Source organism: Hippopotamus amphibius, chromosome 2 (genome assembly GCF_030028045.1).
Source record: "Hippopotamus amphibius kiboko isolate mHipAmp2 chromosome 2, mHipAmp2.hap2, whole genome shotgun sequence".
Lineage (NCBI taxonomy): Eukaryota > Metazoa > Chordata > Mammalia > Artiodactyla > Hippopotamidae > Hippopotamus > Hippopotamus amphibius.
The window spans coordinates 22,255,476-22,268,684 of NC_080187.1; the positions used below are offsets into that span (position 1 = coordinate 22,255,476).

General features: G+C 36.7%; 1 protein-coding gene across 1 annotated transcript in view; it reads right to left on the reverse strand.

Moving 5' to 3' along the window:
• Positions 1–13,209, reverse strand: part of HSDL2 (hydroxysteroid dehydrogenase like 2) — a 62,920-nt gene that overhangs the window by 12,603 nt on the left and 37,108 nt on the right. The window contains exons 7-9 of the mRNA XM_057721335.1: positions 10,504–10,698; positions 8,650–8,721; positions 2,544–2,693 (exon numbers count right to left, since the gene is read on the reverse strand). Of these exons, the coding sequence (XP_057577318.1) occupies positions 2,544–2,693; positions 8,650–8,721; positions 10,504–10,698 (417 nt within the window). The remainder of the gene's footprint in view (positions 1–2,543; positions 2,694–8,649; positions 8,722–10,503; positions 10,699–13,209) is intronic.

The following is a 13,209-nucleotide window of genomic DNA, read 5'->3' on the forward strand; positions in this document are numbered from 1 at the left end:
GGATAAAGAGGATGCAGAGGACAGTTTAGGAAGGTACTGGGGTTGTTCTGGTGCTTGAGGATGTATGCCTCGGTCAGGACCACAGCAGTGGAAATGGAGTAAAGTTGGCATATTTGAAAGAGAACTTCAAAGCAGTACCACAAAACTAGGTAACTGAATGAGTATGAAGAGGAAAAGGTAGGGAGGGTGCAGAAGAATGATTTGCTTTGCTAGTTTTTGGCTTGGGAAGCTGGGTAAATACTGGTGTGCTTTTTACTGAGAGAGGACTATTGAAGAAGAGCAGATTTAACAAGTAGTGCCAAAGGCAGGGACTGGGAATGGTGAGTTGTTACGGACGTTTTCAGATTGAGGCATCTTTGTGACAGCCAAGTGAGAATGTCAAATGAAGTCTGACCAAGCTGGGAAGATGGATATATAAGGAATCAGCTCTGGTGGTCACTGAAGCTATGTGAGTGGTTGGGGTTTTCCTAGACAAAGTCTGTAGAGTAGTATAAAGAGTGCTAAGACAGTGACTTGAAGAATACTAACATTTAAGGAAAGGATGGAGAAGCACCTAACACATGAGACTGCCAAGACATGATTACAGACAGGGAAGAAAAGCAAAGGGGCATTTCCAAAAGGAAAGAGTGGTCCACAGCATCAAATGTTGCAGAGTGGTGACAAGGTAAGAATGACAAATGCCCCCACTGGTGAGACAGAAATCACCAAGGTGCTTGGTGAGAGCAAATTCAGTGCAATGGAGAAAAATGACATCAGAGCAGAGCAAACTGCACATGAAAATAAGTTAGGCTCTAAAAGGGAGAAGAAAGATGGGGGGGTGGAGTGGGGTAGGTGATTGGGAGGGCTGTTATTGCTGTGGTTTTCTTAAAGATAGAACAGACTTTGGGAATGTTAAAAAACCACTGGGAAGGAGGCTTCAGGATGAACAGGTGGAAGAGAAAACACACATTCCCTGAGGATGCCAGAGGAAATGGGACCTAGAACTTTGTTACTCAAAGTGTGATCCATGAACTGCAGTACTGTCATCACATCAGAAATGCAGACTTCAGACTCTACCTCAGACCTACTGAATCAGATTCTGCATTTTAGCACGCCCCGCGGTGATCAGTACGGACACTAAAGCTTAGGATGCACGGATCTGGAGTTGAGCTCTGCCTATTAGGAGGGAAGGAAGAAAGGTCAATGCCTACATCAGTTTGGTATCAGATGGCAGGAAGCTGGAGCAATTCCTGTCTGTAGGCTTCCCCTATCTCTGTGAAAGAAGAGGTGGCATTCTCTGTTGAAACAGGCAGGGAAATGGTGAAAGGAAATAGGAGATTTGAGAAACAATGAAAGGTTTAAAATAGTCACTGTGGAAAACGAGGCAATAAGCTGACCACAGAAACAGAATTCTGACCTGCTGCTTAGACCCCAGCTGGAGAAGCGCAATGATGAAATTTCACTGGTCCAGATTCACCGGTTGGTGTGATTCCCACCACCCCTCCCCCCTTTTCTCCAGCAAAATTTAGTAGCCTGGATGCAAGTGTGGATCACCCAGATAGTTTGATTCCAGGACTAGGATTTTGACAGCTGGTGACATAAGTACCAGGTCAGGAAGTTTAGGATACAGGCAAGAGAGTGATTGAAGCAACATGACCATGGGTTCTAAGAAAAGGAAGTAAAAACAGGAAGATGCAGATAGATTAAGATAAAGTAGAGGTGACAAAGGATAAAAGAACTGATAATGTCAAAGTCTGTGTACAATGGGACTGTAGTAGCTAATTCTTAAAATTATCATTAACGTATTAATAATATGTTGATAAGAAAAATACTGAGACGTTTTAAAAGCTGTCTGCATTCAGACTGACCTGAATAATCTCAAAGATAAAAAATGGCAAGAGAGTTCCCTGGCGGTCCAGTGGTTAGGACTCACTGCTTTCACTGTTGTGGGCCGGGGTTCAATCCCTTGTCAGGGAAGTAAGATCCCACAAGCCATGCAGCGCAACCCAAAAAACAAACCAAAAAACCCCCCCAAAACAGGCAATGAGCCCATGGTTGATAAATTAATGTATTATACTACCTGTCATGATCCATATACCCTTCTAAATAAGATTTTCTCTTAATTATATACACCAAGGAGTTATTTAACACTAGAGGTATTTCTAAAGAAATTTTATTCTACATATGTCCATATGCGCTGATATGAAATTAAAAATACAAATCACTAGAAAAGAGAAGAACTACAAAAACAAGTAGAAAACAAGTCTACCACTTACAGGTGGAACTACCAGTTTAAAACAAGAAGATATAATTATGGGTCAAAATATATGAACCCCACGGTAACCACAAATCAAAAACTATAACAGATGCACAAAAACCAAAAAGAAAAGAACACAAAAATACAAATCAATAGTTATTTGCTATTCTTAAATGTCTACATTCGAGGGTAAGGGTCTGAATATAGTCAACTATCCACGTTATTACTACTGGAGGCTGATATACTTCCAAGGAAAATATCCTACTTTGTTTCATAAAAGCTCCAGATCACCAGAAGTACCCTTTACCTGAGAGTTCAAACTGATAGACTGCTTGAGTGGCTTTAACGATGTCATCACTGAGAGAGTCCTTAACAATTCTAAATGTTTCTTCCACAGCTCCAGAGCGTGGTTTTGATGATGGCTCTGCCTGCTCTTCTTTCAATTCTGGAACAGCACCTATAACATGTTATTGACATAAGTGCCTCTAAAGTCTAGGCAATGTAAAGTCACATACAAAATTAATTAATTAGCAGAACAGACTTGCTACCAATTAGACCCATTTGACCAAAATGACCTTAAGTACATTCAGTGGCATCTAAAAGCATAAAACTGATGGAATAATAGCCAAACACGTCAGTTATGATTATAAATGTAAGTAGTTGATACTCTTCAAGTAAAAGATTAACTCCCAGATTAGGTTTTAAAAAAAACCCACTAAATTACACAGTGTTCATAATAAACAGATCTAAACAAACTATTAGAGTTTTAGTGGTAACAATTAATCATTTCTTTATCATCACCTCTGAGTTCCAAAACCAAATGAGAAAAGAAGACTGAAGTCAGGAAGATAGAGATCAGAATATCAACTATGTAAATTAGTGGAGATGAACTGGAGATCATAGCCTGAATCAACAGCCAAGTGAACTTCTCAATAACTTTACCTCAGAATTAAACTTATTCACCTAGTCTTTTCATCCCTGGATTGAACCTGCCTCCTCCCATCAGGGAATGGAAATGCCTCTGTAAGTAAAGCTCATATGAAAACTGAGGATAGTCTACTCTGAAAGAAAGAAGGCTCAAAAGGGCCTACACCACACAAACTTGTTTCTTCTCCCAATCTCCATCAGATTGGTCCCTCCCACTTGATGAAGAGGAAGGTCAAACCATGTATTACTCTCATGAAGACTTCACTGACTAGAAACCCAAGGCCAGGGGAATACAGGTTGCAACATTTTAAAATTTGTATTCGCTTAAACCATTGGGCATAACCATTCAGTATATGATGAGCCAGGGGAGAAGATGTGCAGTGCATAGGACTGTTCGAATCCCATAGCATGAAGCTGTCCCCCTGATACCAAACTCTGTGTCTTTATTTATCCTGCTGGAATTATTTGTGGGCAGTTTGGCTGCCCCCCTAAAACAGGTGAGAATAATTTGTTATTTAAATTAACTGAAAGGACGAGCTGTACTCTAGGCTGAAGATTAACTCTCCATCTATTTCCCAACTCAAATCATACCCAGCCATCTTAATCCAATATAAACTCATCAAAGGCTATTAAATAAAATCTAACTGGCAGCATAAAGATACTCCAGAATACAACAAAACCAATACAAAAATATCCTAAATTTACTGAATATAAATTACCTTCCATTATGATGTTTCCAGAGACAAACAGTAAAACCCTCTCATAAATTTCAGCAGATACTAAAGATGAAATACTTACGATCCAATGGAGCAAAGAATATACTATTATTATAGTATTGTGAAGACAATTAAAAAATTCAGATATGTATCAATATTTCAACATTTCTTGCTGACAGTGCAGTGAGGGAGGTACTCATATACTGCCAGTATTTGTAATTCTGGAAGGAAATTTGGTAATATGTATCAGGAACCCTCCCACTGTCTGATCATCCACTTTTGGTGATCTACTATAAGAAAATCCTGTAACATTTATAAAAGGAAACAATTACAAACCACTACAATAAATATTACACTCATGTGATAGTATACAATACTAGGCTGCCAATTTCAAAAATCTGTTTTTGAAGACATGAATAATACAATGTAATGTTATGTAAAACAAAGTATATACAATTATAGTATAATATGACCCAATCAGGTAAAATATATACTCGTGGATATGAATTTTAAGTTATATTTTCAAAAAATAAAAGTGACTGGAAAGAAACCAAAAAATACAAACAGTATTTATATTTGGGTGGTGGATTACATGTGATTTTTTAAATTTTCTTTATGCTTTTCTATACTAAGCTTTTATATACAAATTAATTAAAAATGATATCAAAATTGATTAAAGTACATTACAAAATCTACTGGATGTGGCCAAAGTTATATTAAGGGGATGTAAGCACACAATCAAAATTATTTTATTATTTTTAAAGGAATAAAAATGAAGTATTAGCCTAACAAGCAAGAAAAGGAATAAAAACGTGCAACCTCAAAGAAAGCAGAAAAGAGAAAATAATAAAGCAAAAACTTTTAAATTAATGAATCAAATGGTTGCAAAATTTTTTGAATATACTAAAAGTCACTTAACTGCATACTTTAAAATGGTGAATTTTTGATATTTGTAAATTATGTCTCAAAGCTGTTATAAAAAGAAGTAATGAATCAGTAAAGAGAAAAGCAGTAGAATGAAAAATGAAATAAAATTTAAAATCTGGTTCTTTTGAGAAAAAATAATTAGATACAGTAAAATTGGCAACTTCCTAGAAAATTTAATCAAAGAAAACAGCAGAGAAAAATAAACTTTAAAAAGAGAAAAGGGACAAAATAAACATGAAAATTTTAAAATTATAATGACTACTACATGTCAACCCTTAAATAAATTTTAAAACTTCAAATTGATGGTTCTGGTTTTTTTATTTTAGAAAAAGCCAATAATTGAATGAGAAAATAAAAACATTTTCAAAGAGACAACTTCAGAAAAGACTCAAATAACTTAGTACGTGAGATATTTCAAACAGTCAAGAAAAAGAACATAGAAAAAGAAAGTTACCTAATTAATTGCCATATTCAAAACATAACAAAAAATAAAATATAGAATATATATAATAAAAATGTAGACATTAATCTAAATAACTGATAAAAAGTCATAACCAACATCTAACACCTTACTTATGGGTAAAATTTAAGATTTTCCTATTAAAATTAAAAATAAAATAAGAATACCTAAAATAAATAGTTTCAATAAATATTTCCAAATTCTCCTGGAAGTTTGAGTCAGTATATTGATATATGCCAGAAATAATCCTATAAGATATCATTATTATATGTAGACAGTAAGCATGGCCGCTGAGGAAATTCAAGATAATTACTCAATGATAATTACATCAACGCATATTTATAGGGAACTTACTATGTAAAATTCACAATATGATGCTTTATCATACCTAACCCTCATGATACTTGCATAAGGGAAGTAAGAGCTGAGAAAACTGTTTCAGAGGGCTGAAGTGACTTGTCCAAGGTCATACACATAAGTAGCAGGGATTAGGACTTGTACCCAGATCTGTCTTACTCCAAAGTATATGCTTTCAGTAACTGTCGCTCTATTAGAAACTATTAGAAGTCTAAAACAAAACAAAACAAAAACTCATGAAGGTGACCAGACATGCAATAAATACAAAAGGTTAGTTTCCTCCCTTTTATTTATAATGTGTCTTGTTTCAGAAGGCATTTCAATATGCTTAATAAAATAAACACAACTCAAGATTAAAAAGAAGTGAGATTTTAAAACGGCAACTGGAATACTCAGTGACACACCCAAGGTTACATGCAGTAAGTGGAACAGCAGGAATTCCAACCCAGGCAGTCTGACTGGGTAATACTTCCTCTACATTTTCTTCTATGTCTAACTATGTAATTTTTATATAGGCAACATAAAGGCTGAGCATAGCACCAAGACCGAAACTCAGCAGAACTGGACCAAGCAGAGGCTGCTAAAAATGAAGAAAACAAAGACAGGCTTCCTTCAAGTTTCTGGAGGCAGGAAATATACAGGAATGTATTTGGTTTTAGTAAGTATACCAGACAGAACTAAGTTTGTCACACAATAACTGCTGGAACTACTGTCTTACTAGTAGGTGACTACTTCAGGCAATTTCTCTATTAATCAAGATATATCATCTGTATCATCTGAGGTGTCAAGGAGATGGCAGCAAAAACTTCAGTGTAGCCTTGAAAGACACTTGCCAAAGGATAAACTGCATCATTTACCACCTGAAATACTTAGACACAGCATGATGACTCTGCACAAGAGAATAAAACTTTAGGAGACAAAAATCAAACCTGTAAAATATGTGAAAGGTACAGTCAGCAGACAACAAATTTCAAAACTTTGGGGAAAGAAATGAAACTGAGTTCCCCTAAAACAAGTTTACCAGGTTTATGATTAATCTCTCTATCCAAAACTTTATTCCCTTACTTGTCCCCTCTGAACTTAATCCTGTGCTAACTGAACACTAATCACCTAGAGTCAGATGACTAAAACTGCCGCTGTTGATAACATCATTGATATACTAAAATTGTAGCTGTAGATTTCATCATTAATGTACAAACTCAGAGCAAGATGAACTAACAGGCCCCTGAGCCACAGACCACCTGGCCAGAGAATCATAAACCAGAGACATCCTGACTCCCAAAACTACAATTAAGAAATGTCACAGAGGGAACTTCCCTGGTGGCACAATGGTTAAGAATCTGCCTGTCAATGCAGGGGACATGGGTTCAATCCCTGCTCCGGGAAGATCCCACATGCCATGGAGCAACTAAGCCTGTGCACCACAACTACTGAGCCCACGTGCCACAACTACTGAAGCCCACACGCCTAGAGCCTGTGCTCCAAACAAGAGAAGCCACCACAATGAGAAGCCTGTGCACTGCAACAAAGAGTAGCCCCTGCTTGCCACAGCTACAGAAAGCCCGCATGCAACAACTACAGAAGGCCCGCATGCAGCAACACGCAGCCAATAAAGAAATAAACTTATTAAAAAAAGAGACTAAAACTCTTTTAAAAAATAAAAAATAAATAAATTCTAGAAAGAGCTATCTCTAGGTGATGAGATTATGAATGAGCAACCATTTTCCCTTCCATATTTTTCAAATTTTCTGTAACACAAAATAAAAGTTGCCTTTTTTATTACTTAAGTAATTTTTGGAAATTATCCCCAAAAATTTGAACAAAGAAAAGATAAAAATAGAAAAGATAAGATTAAGCTGGAAATAAGGTTTGTCACTAAAATGCATTGCCGTAAGGTTCTATAGGTTTGCTAAAGGTACAAAAGAAATGTTTTCCTAAACTTTCTAGCTGCCATCTAAAGAATCCATGCTCACTAAGGGGATTCACAGAGTCTATAATATAAAAATAAGGTAAGGGTCCAGAAGAAGCACTGCTATTCTTATTAATAAACCATGAGAGAAATTCTTCTTCATGGACTTTCACTGAAGAGTGTTTCTTCTGACATCTGTCAGTAAGCTAGTGGCATAATTCCAGAATACAAAGACTAAAATGCAAACTCTGGACCAATTCAAGGGAGCTATTGTTTCTCCAAAACAAAACAAAGTAAAACCCAAACCTCCTTTCAAGTTAATTTCTCCCATAAAGTAGTCACATAGCACAAACTCTGAGAATGGCATCAGATACATTTTGATGTGACAACATTTTTTCTCAAAATAAAATATCAACACAAAACACCTAAAAACAGTGCCAAGGAAAAGAAATAAAACCTTTTAAAAGGTGTATTTTGGGGGCTTCCCTGGTGGTGCAGTGGATAAGACTCTGCGCTCCCAATGTAGGGGACGCGGTTTGATCCCTGGTCAGAGAACTAGATCCCATATGCATGCCACAACTAAGGAGCCCTAGAGCTACAACTAAGGAGCGCTGGAGCTACAACTAAGACCTGGCACAAACTGGATAAATAAATAAATATTTTTTTAAAAATCTAGTTTGGAAATAGACAAAGTGGATGATTCCACCAAGTCAAAAAAAAAAAAAACCAAAAAAAAAAAAAAAAAAGGTGTATTTTAAAGACAGCTTTTTAAAAAATCAAATGAAAAGAATATACCAAAAACGTCTTACTGGTAGAAAGAAAAGACAACCTTCTTTGCTAGAACTAACCAGGACATTATTTGTCTAGTTAAAATTACAAAATAGGGAATTTCCTGGCAGTCCAGTGGTTAGGACTCAGTGCTTCCACTACCAGGGGCCCAGGTTCTATCCCTGGTCAGGGAACTAAGATCACACAGGCCACACAGAACAGCCAAAACAAACAAACAAAAAAAAACCAGCTTAAAAGCAGAAGGCAGAAATGTTCGATTTTACATTTGGGAAGAAATACATAAGTTAGTAACTTTATTTTCCTACAGAAAATATGGTCTACATCTTACCATGTGTTTCCGCTTTCTTGGTAACTATAACTGGCTGTTCATCCAAGAAGAAATCTGGTAACAAAGGATGGCCTGAAAAATTGATCCCCAAAATAATCACGTTAATGTAATAACTTCAGTGTATTAAGATTTTAACATCTGTTTAATAATAAACATTATGTTTTTATTTTATTGATCATTCTGGTGCTGTGGAAAAGACTCCCATGAGAAGTGTCAAACGATCTGACCTTCATTAAGCAAAAACACTTTTCCTGTAACCCAGTTATCCTCCTCTCCTATGGCAAATTTCATCCAACCAGTGTCACCTGTTATTTTAAGCTCTTAACTGCTCTCCCAAGAGCTTTTGCTCCTTCTCATCTATCCATGCAACCTTTCTGTCCTACATCCCTCCAAAATGCTCAGGACTCACTTCTTACCTGGCACCCCAGAGAAGGGCGTTCCTCATTAAGAAGAACTGGTTTCCCATCTCTGTTAATGTGTGTCTCTTTCCCTCAGAAGATTAAAAAAAAAAAAATGGAGAGCAGGAATGCACCAGTCTATGTTATATCCTAACACTTAATCGTAGTACCTGATTATATTAAGTTCTCAACACTTGATAGGATTTAAATTTAAATCAAATTTAAAATTTTGTGCACACTGACATTGTGTCTTTAAAACCAAAAGTGATAATTACCCTGTACCAGGATCCAGAAGATGTGGCTCTGGTTCAGGTTCTGCCACTAGGTAACTGCTCTTAGGCAAGGGCTTAATTTCTTTGAGCCTGTTTTTCTACTATAAATATTAACTACTGAGTACTATGATTGTACCATAAGCCAGACACTATGCCAAGCACATTATATACATTATTATATTTAGTTCTTACAAAAATCTTACGTAGAAGGTATCTTTCCCTTATTTTAACCAATAAGCAAAGTGAGGCTCAGAGAAAACAGGTGACATGCCTAAGGCTGCCCAGCTAGTGAGCAGCTGAGCGGAAATGGCAACTGGGTTAGCTCCTCTCAAACTTCACTTGTTCCTAATCACTATACGATATTGCTTCCCTCATAGGATCACTATGAAGGTTAAATAGATACTACATACAAAAGTGTTTTGTAAAACTGTAAAGAGCTATGTAATTCAATTCAGTTCAAACGGAAGAGAAAGGGATGCTACAAATAGAAATATGTGGTTTCTGTCACCTAGAAGCTCAACCTAATTAATAATATTTAAAATACATTTTGCACAAATAACTGCAACTCCCATTTGAGGCTATATTGTCTATTATATAGTATACATTATATTTTATACATAAAGTAAAAATGTATTATCAGCACTATCATCACCTGCAGTTACAACAGGAAGAATTACTTTTGAACAAGGGGTCTTCTCAAATCCCCCCTTGTATGTGAGGTAGACCCTGTACATCCACCTTCACCATTCATCATGAAGCTACTCTCAGAGTGCACTTAAGAGACAACATTTGGAAAGCCCACAGTCTTAAAAAGGTTTTGTAAAAAAACTCATCACTATATTATCTGTTACCACATCCTTGAACAAAATCTTTACTGTGTGATTTTAAGGTCAACTTTAAAAACTAATTTTCATTTTTGGTTTCAAGATTTGGAAATGGTTAGAAGCTAACGTGATCTTCTCTAACTGTATATCGCTTAAAAAGCCTTCAAATCACTTCTGGTTTCCCTTTCTCTTTTTTAAAAGAGAAGTTGTGTTGGTCTGGGTTTTTCCCTTCCTTAGGAGGACAGCTTTTAAAAGAGCATGTTATTTCTACAATCACATAAACACGCACACAAAACAGACATATCCATTGCAGAAAATGTGGAAAAACACATCATGACTTTTGAAAACTATATGCATTACCTGGTGTTACGGCATAGACATCAAAATTTTTTATTCCTTCTTCTTTTAAGATATTTTCATCAATAATAAAGTTGCCAGTAAAACTTTTTGGCTTTTTGAAAATGCAATATGCAGCATCTGCAATGATATCAACTTTTCTACATTGGCTTTCGATACCAGATCCTCCCAGCATATCCATAGCAGCAGTGTGTATGGCTGTAGAGAAAACAAACATACACATACATAACTCCAGATCCAGTAACAGGACTATGGGAGTAATGAGGAAGACAACTAATCTTTATAACTCAGGTGATGAAAACAAGGTCCAGAGAGCTTAAAGGATTTGCCAAATGTTTACTGATGTAACTGGGTAGACAACACATGTTCCTTACTCTATACAAACTGCCTTTACAGAGAACTTCATAAGACTCATGGCAAAATTCAATTAGATTTCTGATTAAGAATGCTCAAAGAATTTGCATATGCTTCTTGAGAGATAAGAAAGCCAGTGAAGAATAATAGCAAGAGCACTGAGCTGTAAATCAGGTGAGTGACATTTTCATGCCAACTATGCCATGACTCTTCTGGCAAGCTACTTTCACATCTTTTGGCCTCAGTCTCCTGTCTCTGAAATATGGAGCTCCTTTCCTAAGCTTCTTTTCTCTTTTCCCTCTACTAGAATATAGAGACTTTGTTTTTCTTTTTCATCACTGTATCCCTAGTGCCTAAAACAATGACAAATATACCATAAACATTCAATAAATACTGGTTGGACCTGGGGATCCCTTTTAAGTTCAGATACTACTTTCATGTATGAAATACTAAAAAATAAAGAGAAACAAAAGGAATTTTTTTTTTCTGGCTGCACCCTGCGGCATGCGGGATCTTAGTTCCCCAACAAGGGATCGAACCTGTGCCCCCTCCAGTGGAAGCGTGGAGTCTTAACCACTGGACCACCAGGGAAGTCCCAAGGAAGAATTTTTAAATGATCTACATTCCCCCTGCCCAGAGATAATTACTATTAATATCTGCCTATAATTTCCATTGTTTTAAGTGCATATAATTTTTAATTATGTTTTTTATGAAGTAACTTAAAACTCTACTATTAATACTACATTATTAATTATATATTGTAAAAGTTGTGAATAGTAACTTATCTCAATTTATGTAAATGTATGTTATGTTTCTGTGTAAATGTATGTAAATGTATCTATGTTATGTATCTTAGCTTACATTTAAAGCAATGAAAGTCAATTTGTTCAAATGTACTTTAGGTTTCAGAGTTTCTAATAACTTTCATAAACTCCCCTCCATTCCACTATTAAACCATCATCTGAAATCATTACATACTGGAATAACTTACCTGATTCAGTCAACAAAATGAAAAGTTTATAGCTTTTAAGAGTCACTGACCCGGGGCTTCCTAGGTGGCGCAGTGGTTGAGAGTCCGCCTGCCAACGCAGGGGACACGGGTTCGATCCCTGCTCCAGGAAGATCCCACATGCCGCGGAGCAACTAAGCCCGTGTGCCACAGCTATTGAGCCTGCGGTTTAGAGCCCGTGAGCCACAACTGTTGAGCCCATGTGCTGCAACTGCTGAAGCCCACATGCCTAGAGCCCGTGCTCTGCCACAAGAGAAGCCACAGCAATGAGGAGCCCGCACACCGCAGCGAAGAGTAGCCCCCACTCACCGCAACAACAAAAAAGACCAAACACAGCCAATAAAATAAATAAATTAAAAAAAAAAAAGTCACTGACCCTTTTTCATTCACTCAACAGTTATTGAGCCTCACAAAAAAGTCAGGCACTACTGGACATACTGGGGGACAGGTGAGCAGATAGACAAAAAGTCCCTACTTTCATGGCAATTACATCCCAGCACACATCCCTCTTTCAAAGAGTGCACATTAACTTGGGGAATTTCCTAAAAGCACTGAATTAGAAGATACTTCTCCACATTATAACTAAAATTCCTTTACTAGGAATAAATGTTTTACTTTACCAATAGCTCAAGAGCTCTGGCCTCACTCTTGAAGTGGTACCTTATTAATAAAAAAATAGCAGCTAACATTTATTAAGTGTGCCCTGTGCTGGGCATGCTGCTATATACTTTACATACATTATCTGAATGAATTCTACAAGGTACGTTACTGCTATTACCCTCATTTTACAGATGACAGTGCTCAGGCACAGAGGGGTTAAGTAACTTGTCCAAGGTTACAGAAGCTAGAATTCACACACCTGGCAGCTTGACTCCAGAGCCAGGCTCTTAGCCACCATGTGACTTTTGGGTCATACTTTGTTAACCAACAGTTTTAGAGTTCAGTTATCATCTTACTCCCATAAACTGCAGAATTTTTCTGTAAATGTTTCAGTATAGCCTACAATGAGACTACATGCACACATACACACTCCAGTCTCACTGTAGACGATATGAATGGCACACACATTCTTAAAAGTTATTCAGACTATGTTGCGTAGGTATATATTGATACATGTCACGTACATAAGAACAAGGAATGGTTTTCCCAAACAACCTACCATTACTTTAATGACCTTTCTTTACGTAACATATAAAGAAGGCCCAAATAGACCTCCCCCTCAAATCAGGACGTGAGTCATGCAGTTATTCTCAACAAAGGTTTTGCAAGGTCAACAGGCCAACCAAACAGGTTATAAAACTGACAATAAAAACAGATTAACAACAGGATCAATCAAGTCAAATTCC